This window comes from Somniosus microcephalus, chromosome 17 (genome assembly GCF_052327205.1).
Source record: "Somniosus microcephalus isolate GS21.2 chromosome 17, FLI_Smic_1.0, whole genome shotgun sequence".
In the NCBI taxonomy this organism is placed as follows: domain Eukaryota; kingdom Metazoa; phylum Chordata; class Chondrichthyes; order Squaliformes; family Somniosidae; genus Somniosus; species Somniosus microcephalus.
The window spans coordinates 60,725,679-60,739,872 of record NC_141003.1 but is presented as its reverse complement, the minus strand read 5'-3'; the positions used below and the strand labels follow the sequence as shown (position 1 = coordinate 60,739,872).

The 14,194-nt window shown below is 43.2% G+C and overlaps 1 protein-coding gene across 9 annotated transcripts in view; it reads right to left on the bottom strand.

Moving 5' to 3' along the window:
• The window catches only part of dennd6b (DENN/MADD domain containing 6B), a 157,244-nt gene that overhangs the window by 52,820 nt on the left and 90,230 nt on the right, over positions 1-14,194 (bottom strand). For 8 of the 9 annotated variants that reach the window (XM_086010498.1, XM_086010496.1, XM_086010499.1 and 5 more), the window contains 3 exons: positions 12,017-12,112; positions 6,832-6,926; positions 2-67 (listed from right to left, as the gene is read on the bottom strand). In XM_086010498.1, the coding sequence (XP_085866624.1) occupies positions 2-67; positions 6,832-6,926; positions 12,017-12,112 (257 nt within the window). The remainder of the gene's footprint in view (position 1; positions 68-6,831; positions 6,927-12,016; positions 12,113-14,194) is intronic. The other variant, XM_086010495.1, reaches the window with a different exon arrangement.

The window sequence follows — 14,194 nt, the reverse complement described above, 5'->3', positions numbered from 1 at the left end:
CCTGGCTTTGTGTCCAGTGTCCTAAGCTTCATCAGTTTCTTGACTTTTATTTGTTTGGGTAAATCACCTGAAAAACAAAATCATAATGAGATTGAATAAGCTGTGATTGCTGGAGTTCCACTTTATGCTTCAGAGAGGAGTCAAGAAACTATCGAACACAGAACTTGTGCTGAATTGAGGTTAGATGATAGATCAATGACAATAGGTGAAACACATAAAACAACAGGACAAACCTACTGCATATACAGGATAAAAGTGGAAGCACAACTCACGTAGAATAACACAGGCGGTACAAGTCAGTTACACATCCTGGGCTTATAACACCAGACTCCAAGAGAATAGCTTGAGTGAGTTATCAATAGCAATTAAGCAAGAAATGTTATTACTTTATACAATCTTCAGACCTTGCCGTGTGCAAGTTGGCTGCCGTGTTTCTGACGTTACAACAAGGACTACATTTCAAAAGAACTTCACTGGCTGTAAAGCACTTTGGGATGAACGGAGGTTGTGAAGGGTGCTATATAGATGCAAGTCTGTCTTTCTAACATTTTAAAATGGGTTTATATAATATTTATACCACATTTTGGGATTTGTTTTCATCATTTTGCTACAGAATGGATTTGGAAAAGATATCTATTTGAAAGTTGATATTTTAAAAGCAAAGTGTATTAACACAAGTTCAAACAAAACACAGAGACAAGAGGTGGTTAAAATGCAAATAAGCTTTCCTTTCCCCCTCATGTGCTTATCCAACTTCCCCTTAAATATATCTATGCTATCAGCCTCAACCTCTCCTTGTAATAGCAAGTTCCACATTATTACCACTCTTTGGGTAAAGAAGTTTTTCCTGAATTCCCTATTAGATTTTTTGGCTATCTTATATTTATGGCCCTAGTTTTGGTCTCCCCCTTCAAAGAACTCAATAAGGTTGATCAAGCATGACCTTCCCTTTTGAAATCCGTGCAGACTACTCTTCATTATATTTTTAGTTTCCAGATGTTTTTCTATTACATCTTTGAGTAAAGGTTCCATTATATTTCCAAACAACAAACGTTAAGCCATCTGTCCTATAGTTCCCTGTCCCTTTTTAAAATATAGGAATAACATTAGCTGTCCACCAGTGCTCTGGCACTATTCCCTTTTCTAATGAATTTTTATATATATGTGATAGTGCTTCTGTGATTTCATCCCCTAATTTCTTTTAATATGTCCAATCCATCCAAACCAGGGATTTTTTTATCCTCTCTTAGTTTGATTAGTTTATCAATTATCTCCCCCCTTTCCATCTTAAATGTCGTTATAACTTTTTGATCACTTCTTCTAATGACATGCTCATTGTCCGCCAAGTTAGTCTCCCTGGTAAATGCGGAGGCAAAGTAACTATTCAAGATTTCTGCCATTTCATTACCATTACTTGAGTTTAATTGTGCATCCCTTAGTGGCCCTAGCCCTGTCCTGATTTTTCTTTTGTTATTTTTATATTCCTTTTTTTTTTTTCTTAATTTTTTTTGTTGACTTCTTTCTAAGCCTCTTCGTATTCCCTTTCGTCATCCTCTCCTTAATTGTCTACATACTTAGTGTATGCATTTTCTTTCGTTTCAATTTTAGCCTTAACTCTTTATTAATCCACGGTGTTTCATTAGTGGCTAGTCTGTTGTTTTTTAGCAGAATATATTTCTCCTGAACTCTACTGAACACCTTTTTAAATATTTCACACTGCTGTTCTATCTTTGTCAAAAATGTTTTCCAGTTTACTTTCCCTAGCTCTACTCTCATCCCCTCAAAATTAGCATTTTTTCCTATCTATTACTTTGGTTTTGGTCTTACTTATGTCTTTCTCAATCATTATTTTAAACATTATTATGTTGTGATCCCTATTGCCTCAATGCTCCGCTACACTTACTTCTCTTATCTGCTCTGGTTCATTTCCCATTACTAGATTCAGCAGTGATTGCTCTCTTGTTGGGCTTCTTACGTACTGGCAAGAAAGGAGTCCTGAACACATTATAAAATTGCCATTCCCTTTTCCTCGATCACTACCTCTTCTTGCCTGTTTGTTTACACAGAATTACGTAGAATATACAGCACAGAAAGAGACCATTAGGCCCAACCAGTCAATGCCAGTGTTTATGTTCCACTCAAGTCTCCTCCCATCCTTCTTCATCTAACTCTATCAGCAAAACCTTCTATTCCCTTGTCCCTCATATGCTTATTTGGGGGTAGTTGAAATCACCCATGTTTATTATTCTATGTCTCTTGCTCATTTCATAGATTTGTTACATATTTCTTCCGCCACTTCCCTTTCACTATTAGGTGGTCTGTAATATACCCCTATTAGTGTGATCGATCCCTTCTTATCCTTTATCTCAATCCAAATGGATTCTGTTTCTATCTTAATGTTAGTTATGTCCCTTTTTTCTGCTGCCATTATGTTAGCTCTTCTTCCTTCCCTACCCTTCTTCCTTCCCTACCCTTTCTAAATACATTATATCCTGCAATATTTAACTGCTTGTCCTGTTCTTTATGCAGCAATGTTTCAGTTATCCCGACTACATCTGGCTCCTCGCTATGAATTATTGCTTTCAGTTCCCCCGTTTTGTTTCAGATGCTGTGCACATTGCTATGTAGGCAATTTCATTTGTTTTTATTAATTGTTCCACTCACTTTATTTTTAAGTCATTTTATACTTACTTATGTAACATTTGCAATCCTCCAGTCCTGTGGCACCTATCCCATATCGAAGGAGGATTGGAAGATTGTGGCCAGAGCCTCCACTATCTCCACCCTTACTTCCCTCAGCAACCTAGAAGGCATCCCATCCAGACCGGGTAACTTTTCTACTTTGAGCGCTGCCAACCTTTTAAGTACCTCCTCTTTTATCTATTTTTATGCCAACCAATTTCTCTACTAGCTCCTCCTTTACTGTGACATTGGCAGCATCCTCTTCTTTCGTGAAGACAGATACAAAGTACTCATTTAGTACCTTAGCCATGCCCTCTGTCTCTAATTGGCCTAATTGAACTGAGTCCAATCATGACTGTTGCTCTGTTAGTTCACTTGCTGTGAAATAAGGCAGCTTAACAATTTGTATCTGGCCTTATCTTACCAAATATTTTCTTGGTCTTCCTTCAAACAGACTGAAGCAGCATATGCAAAATACACAAATATCCAGTTCAGATCACAAGGGGGCGATACTGTTACACCTCAGTTTATTGTATTGTGTTAGTTAGATATTGGCCAGTATGGCTACACCATCAAATGTAAGACTGTCAGACCACCTATAGGAATGATTAATAGCACTGTACTGAAGAGAATATACAAGGCAAGAACCAAACTTGTAACAATTTTTATAAGAGAGCATTCAGCTTGGCTCAGTGATTGCACTCTCACCTACGAGTCAGTAATTGTAGGTTCAATTATTCCTATCTAGGTCTTCTTCACATAATCTAGGCTCACACTTCAGTGCAGGACTGAGGGAGTGCTGCATTGTCGGAGATGCCATCTTTCAGATAAGACATTAAACCATGGCCACACCTGCCTGTTCAGGTGGACATAAAAAATCCCATGGCATTATTCAAGCTCTCCCAATTTCCTGAGTGACATTTATCCCTCAACCAACACACCAAAAATAGATTACACTGGTTAATTACCTGCATTAAGTCTGTGAAACCCTGCTGCATACAAATTGGCTGCTGCAGTGCGAGACCAAGAATCAACATAGATCAGCATGGACAGTGGGATTTGGTGCAGGATAGGATATGGGCAGTAGAGTTTTGAATGAGCTGAAATTTACTGAGAGTGGAGGACAGACCGGCCAGGAGAGCATTGGAATAGTTGAGTCTGGAGGTCAAAAAGACATGGATGAGAGTTTCAACAATAGATGGGCGGAGGTAGGGGCAGAAATGAACAATGTTACTGAGGTGGAAGTAGGCAGTGGTGGAGGGGATATGGGGTCAGAAGCTCAGCTTGAGGATACGTAGGTTGCAAACAGTCGGTTTCAGCCCGAGACAGTGGCCAGGGAAGGGAACAGAATGCTGGCGAGAGTATGAAGTTTGTGGTGGGCGCCAAAGACAGGCTTTGGATTGTCCAATATTTAACAGGAGAAAACTGTGGCTCATTCAAGACCGGATGACATTTTTAAAGATGTTGAAATAGCCTAAGCCGTTTTGTTAAATGCCCACTACACTGCAGGGAAAATTGAATCTCAGGATCTCCTTGGGGTCTACCTTGCAGTTGTTTCCTCTACCTCTGTGCTCACAGTCCAAGACAATCCAAATCTTAATTAACCATTCATCTCACTATTTTAAAACCCAGACCCGATCTCAGTTCAGTCTGAGAGTCTCTTAACTCAGAACTCTAACTTAGCTCCATGATAGACTTTAATCCATCGCCTCGGTTTTTCAGTATTTTTTTTTATAGGTAGGACATATTTTGAACAATATGCTCTCGTATGTTACAGAAAGAAAACATTCACATTTTAAAATGCAGCAAAAAGACCTTTATTTCAATGAGCATCAGGAAGTGACTTGCCGTGTGCATGAAATCATCAAATAGAACCTGAAGTTTTGAGATTGGAACTCTGGATTCCACACACGGTGCAAGGGGGACCAGCTGAGCTTGATTTTGAGATGTAAACCCTGCCCCCTCATTAGAATATTCTGTACATGGAATACTTGTGCAAGGAGCGAGACCTGACAACAGGAAAGTGAGGCCAGCCAACAGCCACGAAAGTGCGGCACCTAGCTCTTAAAGGGCATTACAGATTTGGGTCTGTTGTAGATATTTTCTTGATTGGACAGCTCCAGTTTAAGAGCTAATACCTGCATTATAGGAAAATTGGCTTCCTTCTGCATGGCAAGTTATATGAATATGTTTCTATGGAACCACAGAACTACAGATGTTTTCATATACTCATTGTTAGAGCAGTCCAAAAATTGACCCCACTGCCCTCCTCTTTGCCCAGAGCCCTGCATCTTTCTCTAGCTCAAATGTTTATCCAATCTTCTCTGCTTCAACTACTCCTTGTAGCAAAGAATTCTATTCTCTAGTAACTCTCCATGTAAAGAATTTTTCCTCATCACTGTCGCCCTGAACAAAAAAAATAATCTTTCCCTATTCACTTCAGTAAAAACCTTCAGAATTTTAAAAAACCTCCAACAAATCAGCATCAGTGGAAATAGTGCCAGGATCTTAAGTTTCTCTTCATAACTATATCCTGATGTCATCCAACTTGCATTTCCTGATTCCGCTATCCTAGTTATATAAACAAACGACTTTTCTCATTAAAGGGTCAATGATTTGATGTTGTCACTATGGACTTCCAGAAGGCATTCGATAAGAAACAGCACAAAAAATGAAAGCACATGAAATTGAAGTTAATGTGGTGACCTGGGTTAGTAATTGGTCGGGAGGAAGGAGTCAGAGAGTAGGGTTAAAGGGAACGTATTCTGATTGACGGGATGCGACAAGTGGTGTTCCCCAGGATCTGTTCTGGAGCCTCAGCTTTTCACCATATATATTAATGACTTAGATTAAGGAATAGAGAGCGGTATATCTAAGTTTGCTGATGACACTAAGTTAGGTGGCACAGTAAGTAGTGTAGATGAGAGCAGAAAGTTGGAAAGGGACATAGAAAAACAAAGTGAGTGGGCAAAACTGTGGCAGACGGAGTTCAATGTGGGGAAGTGCGAGGTCATCTGCATTGGATTTGAGAATACACATTTTCTAAATGGCGAGAGACTAGGAGCTCTGGAGGAGCAGAGAGATTTGGGTGTCCATGTATGCAAATCACTAAAAGCTAGTGCACATACACAAAAAGTAATCAAAAAGGCTAGTGGAATGTTAGTCTAAATCTCAAGGGGATTGGAATACAAACGGGAGGAAGGTATGCTTCAGTTGTACAGAGCCTTGGTCAGATCCCATCTGGAATACGGTGTTCAGTTCTGGGCACTGTACCTCAGGAAGGATATATTGGCCTTAGTACAGCGCAGATTTAACAAAATAATGCCAGTGCTTAAAGAGTTAAATTATGAGGACAGATTGCATAAACTTGGCTTGTATTCCCTGGAGTTGAGAAGGTTGAGGGGTGATCTAATCGAGGTGTTTAAAATTATTACGGGATTTGATAGGGGATATAGAGAGAAATTAATTCCTCTGGTGGGGGGAATCCAGAACAAGGGGGCATAACCTCAAAATTAAAGCTCGACCGTTCAGGAGTGAAATCAGGAAGCACATTTTCACACAAAGGATAGTGGAAATCTGGAAATCTCTCCCCCAAAATGCTGTGGATGCTGGGAGTCAACTGGAATCTTTAAGACCGAGATCGGTTTGTTAGGTATAGGTATCAAGGGATATGGAGCGAAGATGGGTAAATGGAGTTAAAATACGATCAGTTATGATCAAACTGAGTGACAGGAACGGTCCCTCGAGCCTGTTCCATGTTCTTATTGTTCTCAAGTGTCAAATACGGTGTTTGGAAAAGAATACTCTCTGCCTTTATCTGAAATATCTGTTTCTGTGTAGCTTTGTGAAGTATTTTGCATTCCAATTTTTATAGTTTTTAAAGATTTCCACCGAATTGACTGGCGGATCAGGCTCGAGGGGCTGAATGGCCTACTTCGGCTCCTATGCTCTTACAAATTCATGAAAAGAAGTTTGACATTTAATCATCACATTACTTGCACATGATGCCATAATGCAAAATGACCCAAAACTGGTTTCCCTCAAAGAAGAAGAAATTTGCTGAACCCTTTTTCCATGAACACAGCACTCTGCGCATATTTGTGAACTGTGTCCTAGAACACCAAGTTATGCTCATCATTCCTTCCTTACCTGACATTTTGATTTCTCCAATACGGATAATGTGCGGCCAGTGCTGAAATGTTTTGATGAAGAAAGGATTGGTCACTCCCAGGACAACATTTGGTCTAGTCAAAAAAAATCGTAACACCCAAGTCAGTACAGAGTACTAGGAGTAATGAAAATAACCCACTCTAGGTATAGTGCTCCGGGATTGATGCTATAGGGAACACACACATACGATAGAATGTTGCAACCAGTCCTAAACATCTAGTTACAAACTTACAAAGGATTTGGTTAGTATTAACATGTCACAAAATCCCCTAATTAGAATTGGTATTTGTGAATGTACAGAACCCCATTTCCACATTATTCTGACTCTCACATGCACAAACATAGTGGAGGGAGTACAGGAAACTCTCTGGTATCCGGCACCGATGGGACCGGGATGGTGCCGGTTGATTAAAAATTCCGGATGACGGAGAGGGTTATCTACCAAGGCTATTTTTAACAAACAAAGAGTCAGACTCCTGTTATTGAGGTGTTTGGACTTCTGACAGTGCCAAGAAGCCGAGTAGTGGCAGTTTGGAGAACTACCCCCACTGACTAACTCAGCCACCGCGGGAGACTCGGACTCGGCAACATTTCCAGTTATTGAGGTGTTTTTGGAGTATGAATTTTGCTGGTTAATAGAGAATTCCGGATATTTAGGTGCCGTTTAAACGAGAGTTTCTTGTACATTTATACAACCTACTCCGAGACTTCTATCTGCCACTATCGACTCAGCTGCTAGGTGTATGATGATTCCTCCAATTTTCCTTCCGTCTTCCTACTTCCAGGTGCACACAGCACCCAACTATCCCTTAAATTATATATGAATTCTAACTCCACTCCATTCAAGTGAAGAAATATTTTCTGAAATCAGTTCTGAATTTATATTTTATCAGTTTGTACATATGTCCTCTTGTACTGCAGTCATGGTTTAACTTGAAATATTGCTCCAGATAAACTTTTCCTATTCCACCATAACCTTCCTCATAGCTCAGTCTTTGACACTAGATTGGCCTCATGGACTCTGAACAGAGGTGCCGTCTTTTGGGTGAGACGTTAAACCGAGGCCCCGTCTGCACTCTCAGGTGGACGTAAAAGATCCCATGGCACTATTTCAAAGAGTAGGGGAGTTATCCCTGGTGTCTTGGCCAATATTTATCCCTCAATCAACATCATAAAAACAGATTATCTGGTCATTATCACATTGCTGTTTGTGGGACCTTGCTGTGCGCAAATTGGCTGCCGTGTTTCCCACATTAACAACAGTGACTACACTTCAAAAGTACTTCATTGACTGTAAAGCGCTTTGCGAAGTCAGGTGGTCGTGAAAGGCGCTATATAAATGCAAGTCTTTCTTTTCTTTAAGAGTTTTGAATGCTTTTCTTGCATCTGGATGACCAGAATTAAATGCAGTACGCAAGATGTGCCTTAAAAAGAGCAATATACAACTTCAGTATAACAGCTTTAGACTTGGGGGTTATTGGGGGAAAGGGTGTAAACAGGCACTAAGTGGGTGCAGTGCTAATAAGACACGTCTGTTTAAAAGTCTGGTTCTAGCCCGCAATTTTGGGGCTAATTGGTGATTACCATGATTTAAACATGCCTGGAGGCGCTAAAATGGATACCTGCATGTTTAACACTTAAGCAATTAGGAGCAATTTTCGTGGAGCAGTATATGTAGCCTCCATGCACCTACTTCCATTGAAGGTGTGGAGTGCACTGGCTGACAGACAATGACACGCATCAGTGTAAGAAATCGTGGATTGAAAGAAATAATAGTCTGTTACGGGTTCCCGAGATCAACAGTTTGCCCAAGTTGATGACACAGAAAGATTCCAGTTATGTCAGAAAAATAGCTGTACAGAGAGTTGAATTACAAGGTCAGAACACAAAAACAAGCCTTCTAGTGGGTATAGCTAGGATACGGGATGCAGCAAGGAGCTGTAGGATAAACAAGCTGTCTACAAGAGGGCAACAAGACCTTTAGAACAGAGATAAAGAGGAAAATGACCTCATGAGGCTGGGAGGGGGCTGTTGTAGGTAGCCTCTCCCTTGTAATTGGACAATAGGATGAGGAACAAATGATTGATACCAGGTAATAACCAGCCCACCGAAATAACTATATATAGACGACCGAGAGGGGAAATCAGGCAGTTAGGGGCGAAGGCTTCCCCGAGGTGGCTACGGCCTAACACCTTGGTCAAGTTTAGCCTCTGAGGTGGCTGATGGCCTAACACCTCAAGGGATGACCCAATGGAAGTGACCGCTGCAGCAGACTGCAGGAATCCACCCAATCCGAGACCACCGTACTTCCTCACCGTCCGTCCGGTCATGGCATTCCGCTTCGGGAGTCGTAGATCGCTTTCTACTGTCACGGGTTGTATGTCTGTTATACTTAGCTTAAACCACATGTAGTATCTGATTATGCTTTAAAACTGTAGCTCTTTAATAAAAAGCCTTACAACTCCTAAGGCCCTTTGGGTAGTCTGTGTGTGACCTGTGATCCTAATCTTACATCAGGATGGCTCAGGGACTGAGGGAGAGGGCTCACAAGTTCTCGGACAAGACACTGGTGGAGGAGGTACAGAGGAGGAGGGATGTCCTCTACTCGCTGGGGGGGTAGGAGGCCAGAGAGGCAAATAATGCGGCGGATGTGGGAGGAGATCGCCGAGGTCACATCTCACAGCTCTTCAACCATGTGAGGCATATCACGCATGCACATTCCTGATCCCCAATCCTATCCTCACTCACAGGCTCTGACATGAATCTGGTCATTCATGTGGAAATGACTTATGAAATGATACTGGGCGGCCTGCTGGTGGCGCTGTCCAGGGAGAATATAAATACTCAGGCATGGGCCCAGCTTGCTCAGTACATTCTTTAACAGGAACTAGTGAAGGACACAACTAGATCTCCATGTTGAAAAACAGTTGATTAAAGCCTTGTTTAATACTTAGACCAAGTGCCTAGTAGTTTTCTTACGTCAATCTCTATATGGTCTCATCACACACATCCTCCAATAGTGGCCACGCGAGCTGCACCCTAACCCTTTTAGCTTCATCATTGCAGGCTCCCAGTTAGAAATTATTTTAAGTCAGACAACCCATTGATGTGGGGAGGAACAGCATAGTCATTATTTTGCACTGCTATTGTATGATTGAACTGAGTCTGACCATGTTCACTTGCTGTCTGAGAAATAAAACAGCTTCATGATTCAGCTTGCTAAAATATAAACAGCCAGTCTACGAACAGATTGGAGAAGGAACGTGAGGGCAATTACCACACTTCACCTGACCACTATACTTGGTCTCGACTACCCAGATGCAATGCCATGGGACATCGATTAGTGCGTCTTTATACATGTTCTTCCGTCCCTACTTTCATTTCTAATCTTTATTACCTATCTATTCCTGGGTACAATTCCTGTTGGAATTTACAAAATCTAGGCTGCTACCCCAATGCAATACTGAGGAAGCGCTGCACTGCTGGAGGAAGTGCTGAGGGAGTGCTGCACTGTCGGAGTGGCAGTACTGAGGGAGCGCTGCACTGTTGGAGGGTCAGCACTGAGCAAGAGCTGCACGGTCGGACGGGAAGTACTGAGGGACTGCACTATCAGAGGGGAAGTACTGAGGGACTGCACTATCGGAGGGGAAGTACTGAGGGAGTACTACACTGTCGAAGGGTCAATACCGAGGGGGTGTTGCATTGTGGGAGGGTCAGTACCGAGGGAGTGTGGGACTGTACTGTCAGAGGGGCATTACTCAGAGCAATGCACTGTTGAAAGGGCAGAACTGAGGGACTGCTGCACTGTTGGAGGATCAGTACTGAGGGAGTGCTGCACTGTCGGAGAGGAAGTACTGAGGGAGTGCTGCACTGTCGGAGGGTCAGTACCGAGGGAGAGCTGCACGGTCGATGGGAAGTACTGAGGGACTGCTGCACTGTTGGAGTGGCAGTACCGAGGGAACGCTGCACTGTCGGAGGTTCATTACTGAGACAATGCTGGACTGTTGGAGGGGCAGTACTATGGGAGAGCTGCACTGTCGAAGGTTCAGTACTGAGGGAGTGCTGCATTGTCAGAGGGTCAGTACTGAGGGGGTGCTGGGCTGTACTGTCAGAGAGGCATTACTCGGAGAGCTGCACTGTTGAAGGGGCAGAACTGAGGGAGCGCTGCACTGTCGGAGGATCAGTACCGAGGGAGTGCTGCACTGTCAGACAGGAAGTACTGAGGGACTGCTGCACTGTTGGACGGGAAGTACTGAGGGACTGCTGCACTGTTGGAGTGGCAGTACCGAGGGAACACTGTACTGTCGGAGGGGTAGTAGCCAAGGAGTGCTGCACTGTCAGACGTTCATTACTGAGACAATGTTGGACTGTCGGAGGGGCAGTACTATGGGAGAGCTGCACTGTCGAAGGTTCAGTACTGAGGGAGCGCTACACTGTCGGAAGTGCTGTCTTTCGGACAAGATGTTAAACTGCACTCTCAGATGGACTTAAAAGATTCCATGACACTAATCAAAGAAGAGCAGGGGAGTTCTCCCCAGTGTCCTGGTCAATATTTATTCCTCAGCCAACATCACTAAAAAACAGATGATCTGGTCATTGATCTTATTACTGCTTGTGGGATCTTGCTGTGCGAAAATTGGATGGCGTGTTTCCTACATTACAACAGTGACTACTCTTCAAAAGTACTTCATTGGCTGTAAAGTGCTTTGGGACATCGAGGGTGTGAAAGGCGCCATAGAAATGCAAGTCTTTCTTTCTTTTGTTTTATAGTTTAAGTTGATGCTTTATTTTCTTGATGGCTCTGTACTTGTAAAATTTCAAAGATAAACTTTTAAAATGTTTACAACTGTTATCATCCTCTTCCTAGCCATCACGTGTATTCCCGACTGAGTTTCTCTCAATGCTTCAGGTCAGCTGACTGTGAGCAGGATGGGATCTTGCACATTCCCGCCTGCTCTAACTTGCACAGGGAGGCAGCATCAATCTGCCTTGCTCCTGAGCATTGTAACTGGCTTCTTGCCGTGCTTAGGAGCAGGAAAGCAAAGTTCCCTTGCTGTGCAAGTTACAGCAGATGTGAAGTTTCACTTCAATGTGCAAACCGCCAGGCTCCATCCCAGCACTTCAAAAAACACATATAAAACCATTCCCTGATGTTTTAACTTACGGTGCCTGTGTTCGCGTTGTGTACTCTTTAAATTCAGTGTCATGGATGGTGAAGTAAGGCCGGTAGTCACAGCAGTATCTCAACGGTGCAATACAACTACAACAGAAAACACATCGACTGACAACAAATCCGTGTACTGTGCTCAGATGCACAAATTCTGTGTGGAGGAGGATATGGACAGATTCACCAAAACAAAGCCCTTAAACATATGAAAAAGAAAGTAGTTAACAGAGACGCATTAAACTTCCGCTTGCTCAATCCACTCTACTTGCCCGATAACATGGAGTAGAATGGCCTGAAGATAAAACATAAACTGATAATGTATTGTCCCAGGCCACTCAGCAATCCCTATTAACTGCTTTTCTACTGGAATTTCATAGTTTGCACAATAAATGCTTTGATTGCTCTCTAACAAAGCAATCAGGTTCTGGAGTTCCCCCTGAACATTCCATTGACATGCACAATATTCAAATAAACTGGCATCATTAGAGATAGTCAGGTTCTTAGACATGTGCTGCGAATTAGCTGCAGTTTTATTTTAAGCTATGGAATGTCTTGTTGACAATAGTTTTGAAGGGTAAAATGTGTCATTGAGACTAAGTTTTTTGGAAATGTAAAGAAAATAGCTTTCTGATAAATTCTGCTCACCAAATTTGCTGAGGGGGGCTGGAGACATCTATCCAAAGGGCAGGAAGGTGGAGCTGATATCAATTAAGATTGAAGAGGTGGGTTACCAGGCGTTCTATTTGACAACGAACTAAGCTTCCTACTCCATATCCTCTCCATCACAAAATGTACCTACTCCCACCTCCGTAGCTTCTCTGTAACATCCCATCTGCTGCTGAAACCCTCATCCACGCTTTCGTCATCTCCAGACTCAACTGTTCCAATTAACAGAAAGAGGGTAATGTAGTAGATGTAATATATTTGAATTTTCAAAAGGCCTTCGATATGGTACAGCATAGTAGACTCATGACTACAGTCAGAGCATGTGGAGTCAGGGGGCAAGAAGCAGAATGGATAGCAAGCTGGCTACAAAATAGAAAACAGAGAGTAGGGGGTAAGGATAGCTACTCAAACTGGCAAAAGGTGGAAAATGGTGTTCCATAAGGATCGGTGCTTGGATCACTGTTGTTCATAATTTGCATAAATGATTTGGACTCGGGAATAAGAACAAATTCAAAATATTGCGAACGATACCAAATTGGGAGGTGTAGTTAATACAAAGGAAAAATGTGACAAAATATAAAGACATTAATAATCTTGCAGAATTGGCAAATGGATTTCAATATAGGTAAGTGTGATGTGTTCCATTTTGGTAGGAAGAATAAGGAGGCCACTTAACTGCTTGGATAATAAAACTCTAAGGGGGAGAAATTGGGTGAGTAGCGCCACCTGTTAGCGCCTAAAGAGGTAGTCAGTGGCTGTAGCGCCACTGGCTGCGTCTCCCGCGATATTCAGTAGGGGCGCTAATGGTGGCGTTAGGCATTTGCGCTGCGCCGCCACCGATGACGTCATCGGTGATATTTGGTAGCGAACGCCGCAGTTGTGCTGCTCGCTACCCGCGCCCGGTTCACGGGGCCTTACTGTGCTGGCAGCGGCGCAAGTTAAGGTGGAGGTGCGGGGCGGCCGCCTTTTTGGCAGCCGCCTGCCAGCACCTCCTTTCCCGACCTCCTAACCACCCCCCCGCGGCATTGCCGGCTGTTTCCCGAGAGCCCGGCACTTCTCCTTGGTGCCGGGCTCATTTGCCAGCACTCGTGAGCGGGGATCGCGCTGTTGCAGGCACCTCCCCCTTAACAGTGGGAGGAAGGCCTGCAGTACCGCAGCGTGCCGTGCCGCAGCGTGTGGCGCTGCAGCACGTTGCGCTGCGATATTCAGTTTCAAGCGCCCTAAGAGGGACGTGGAGCCCCTCGAGCCTCGCCCCGTGTCCCTCGAGGAGCAATGAAACTGAATATCTGACGATCGCTAAAGCCTCGAACGCTGCGCTAAATCCTGCGCTCAGGCAGCTTTTGCGCCACTTTGGCGCCCCAACCCAATTTCTAGGCCTAAATGGGGTAGAGGAGCAAAGGGATCTAGGCGTACAAGTACACAGATCATTAAAAGTAGCGACGCAGGTTAGTAAGGCCATAAAAAAAAGCAAACCAAGCACTGGGGTTCATTTCTAGAGGGATAGAACTG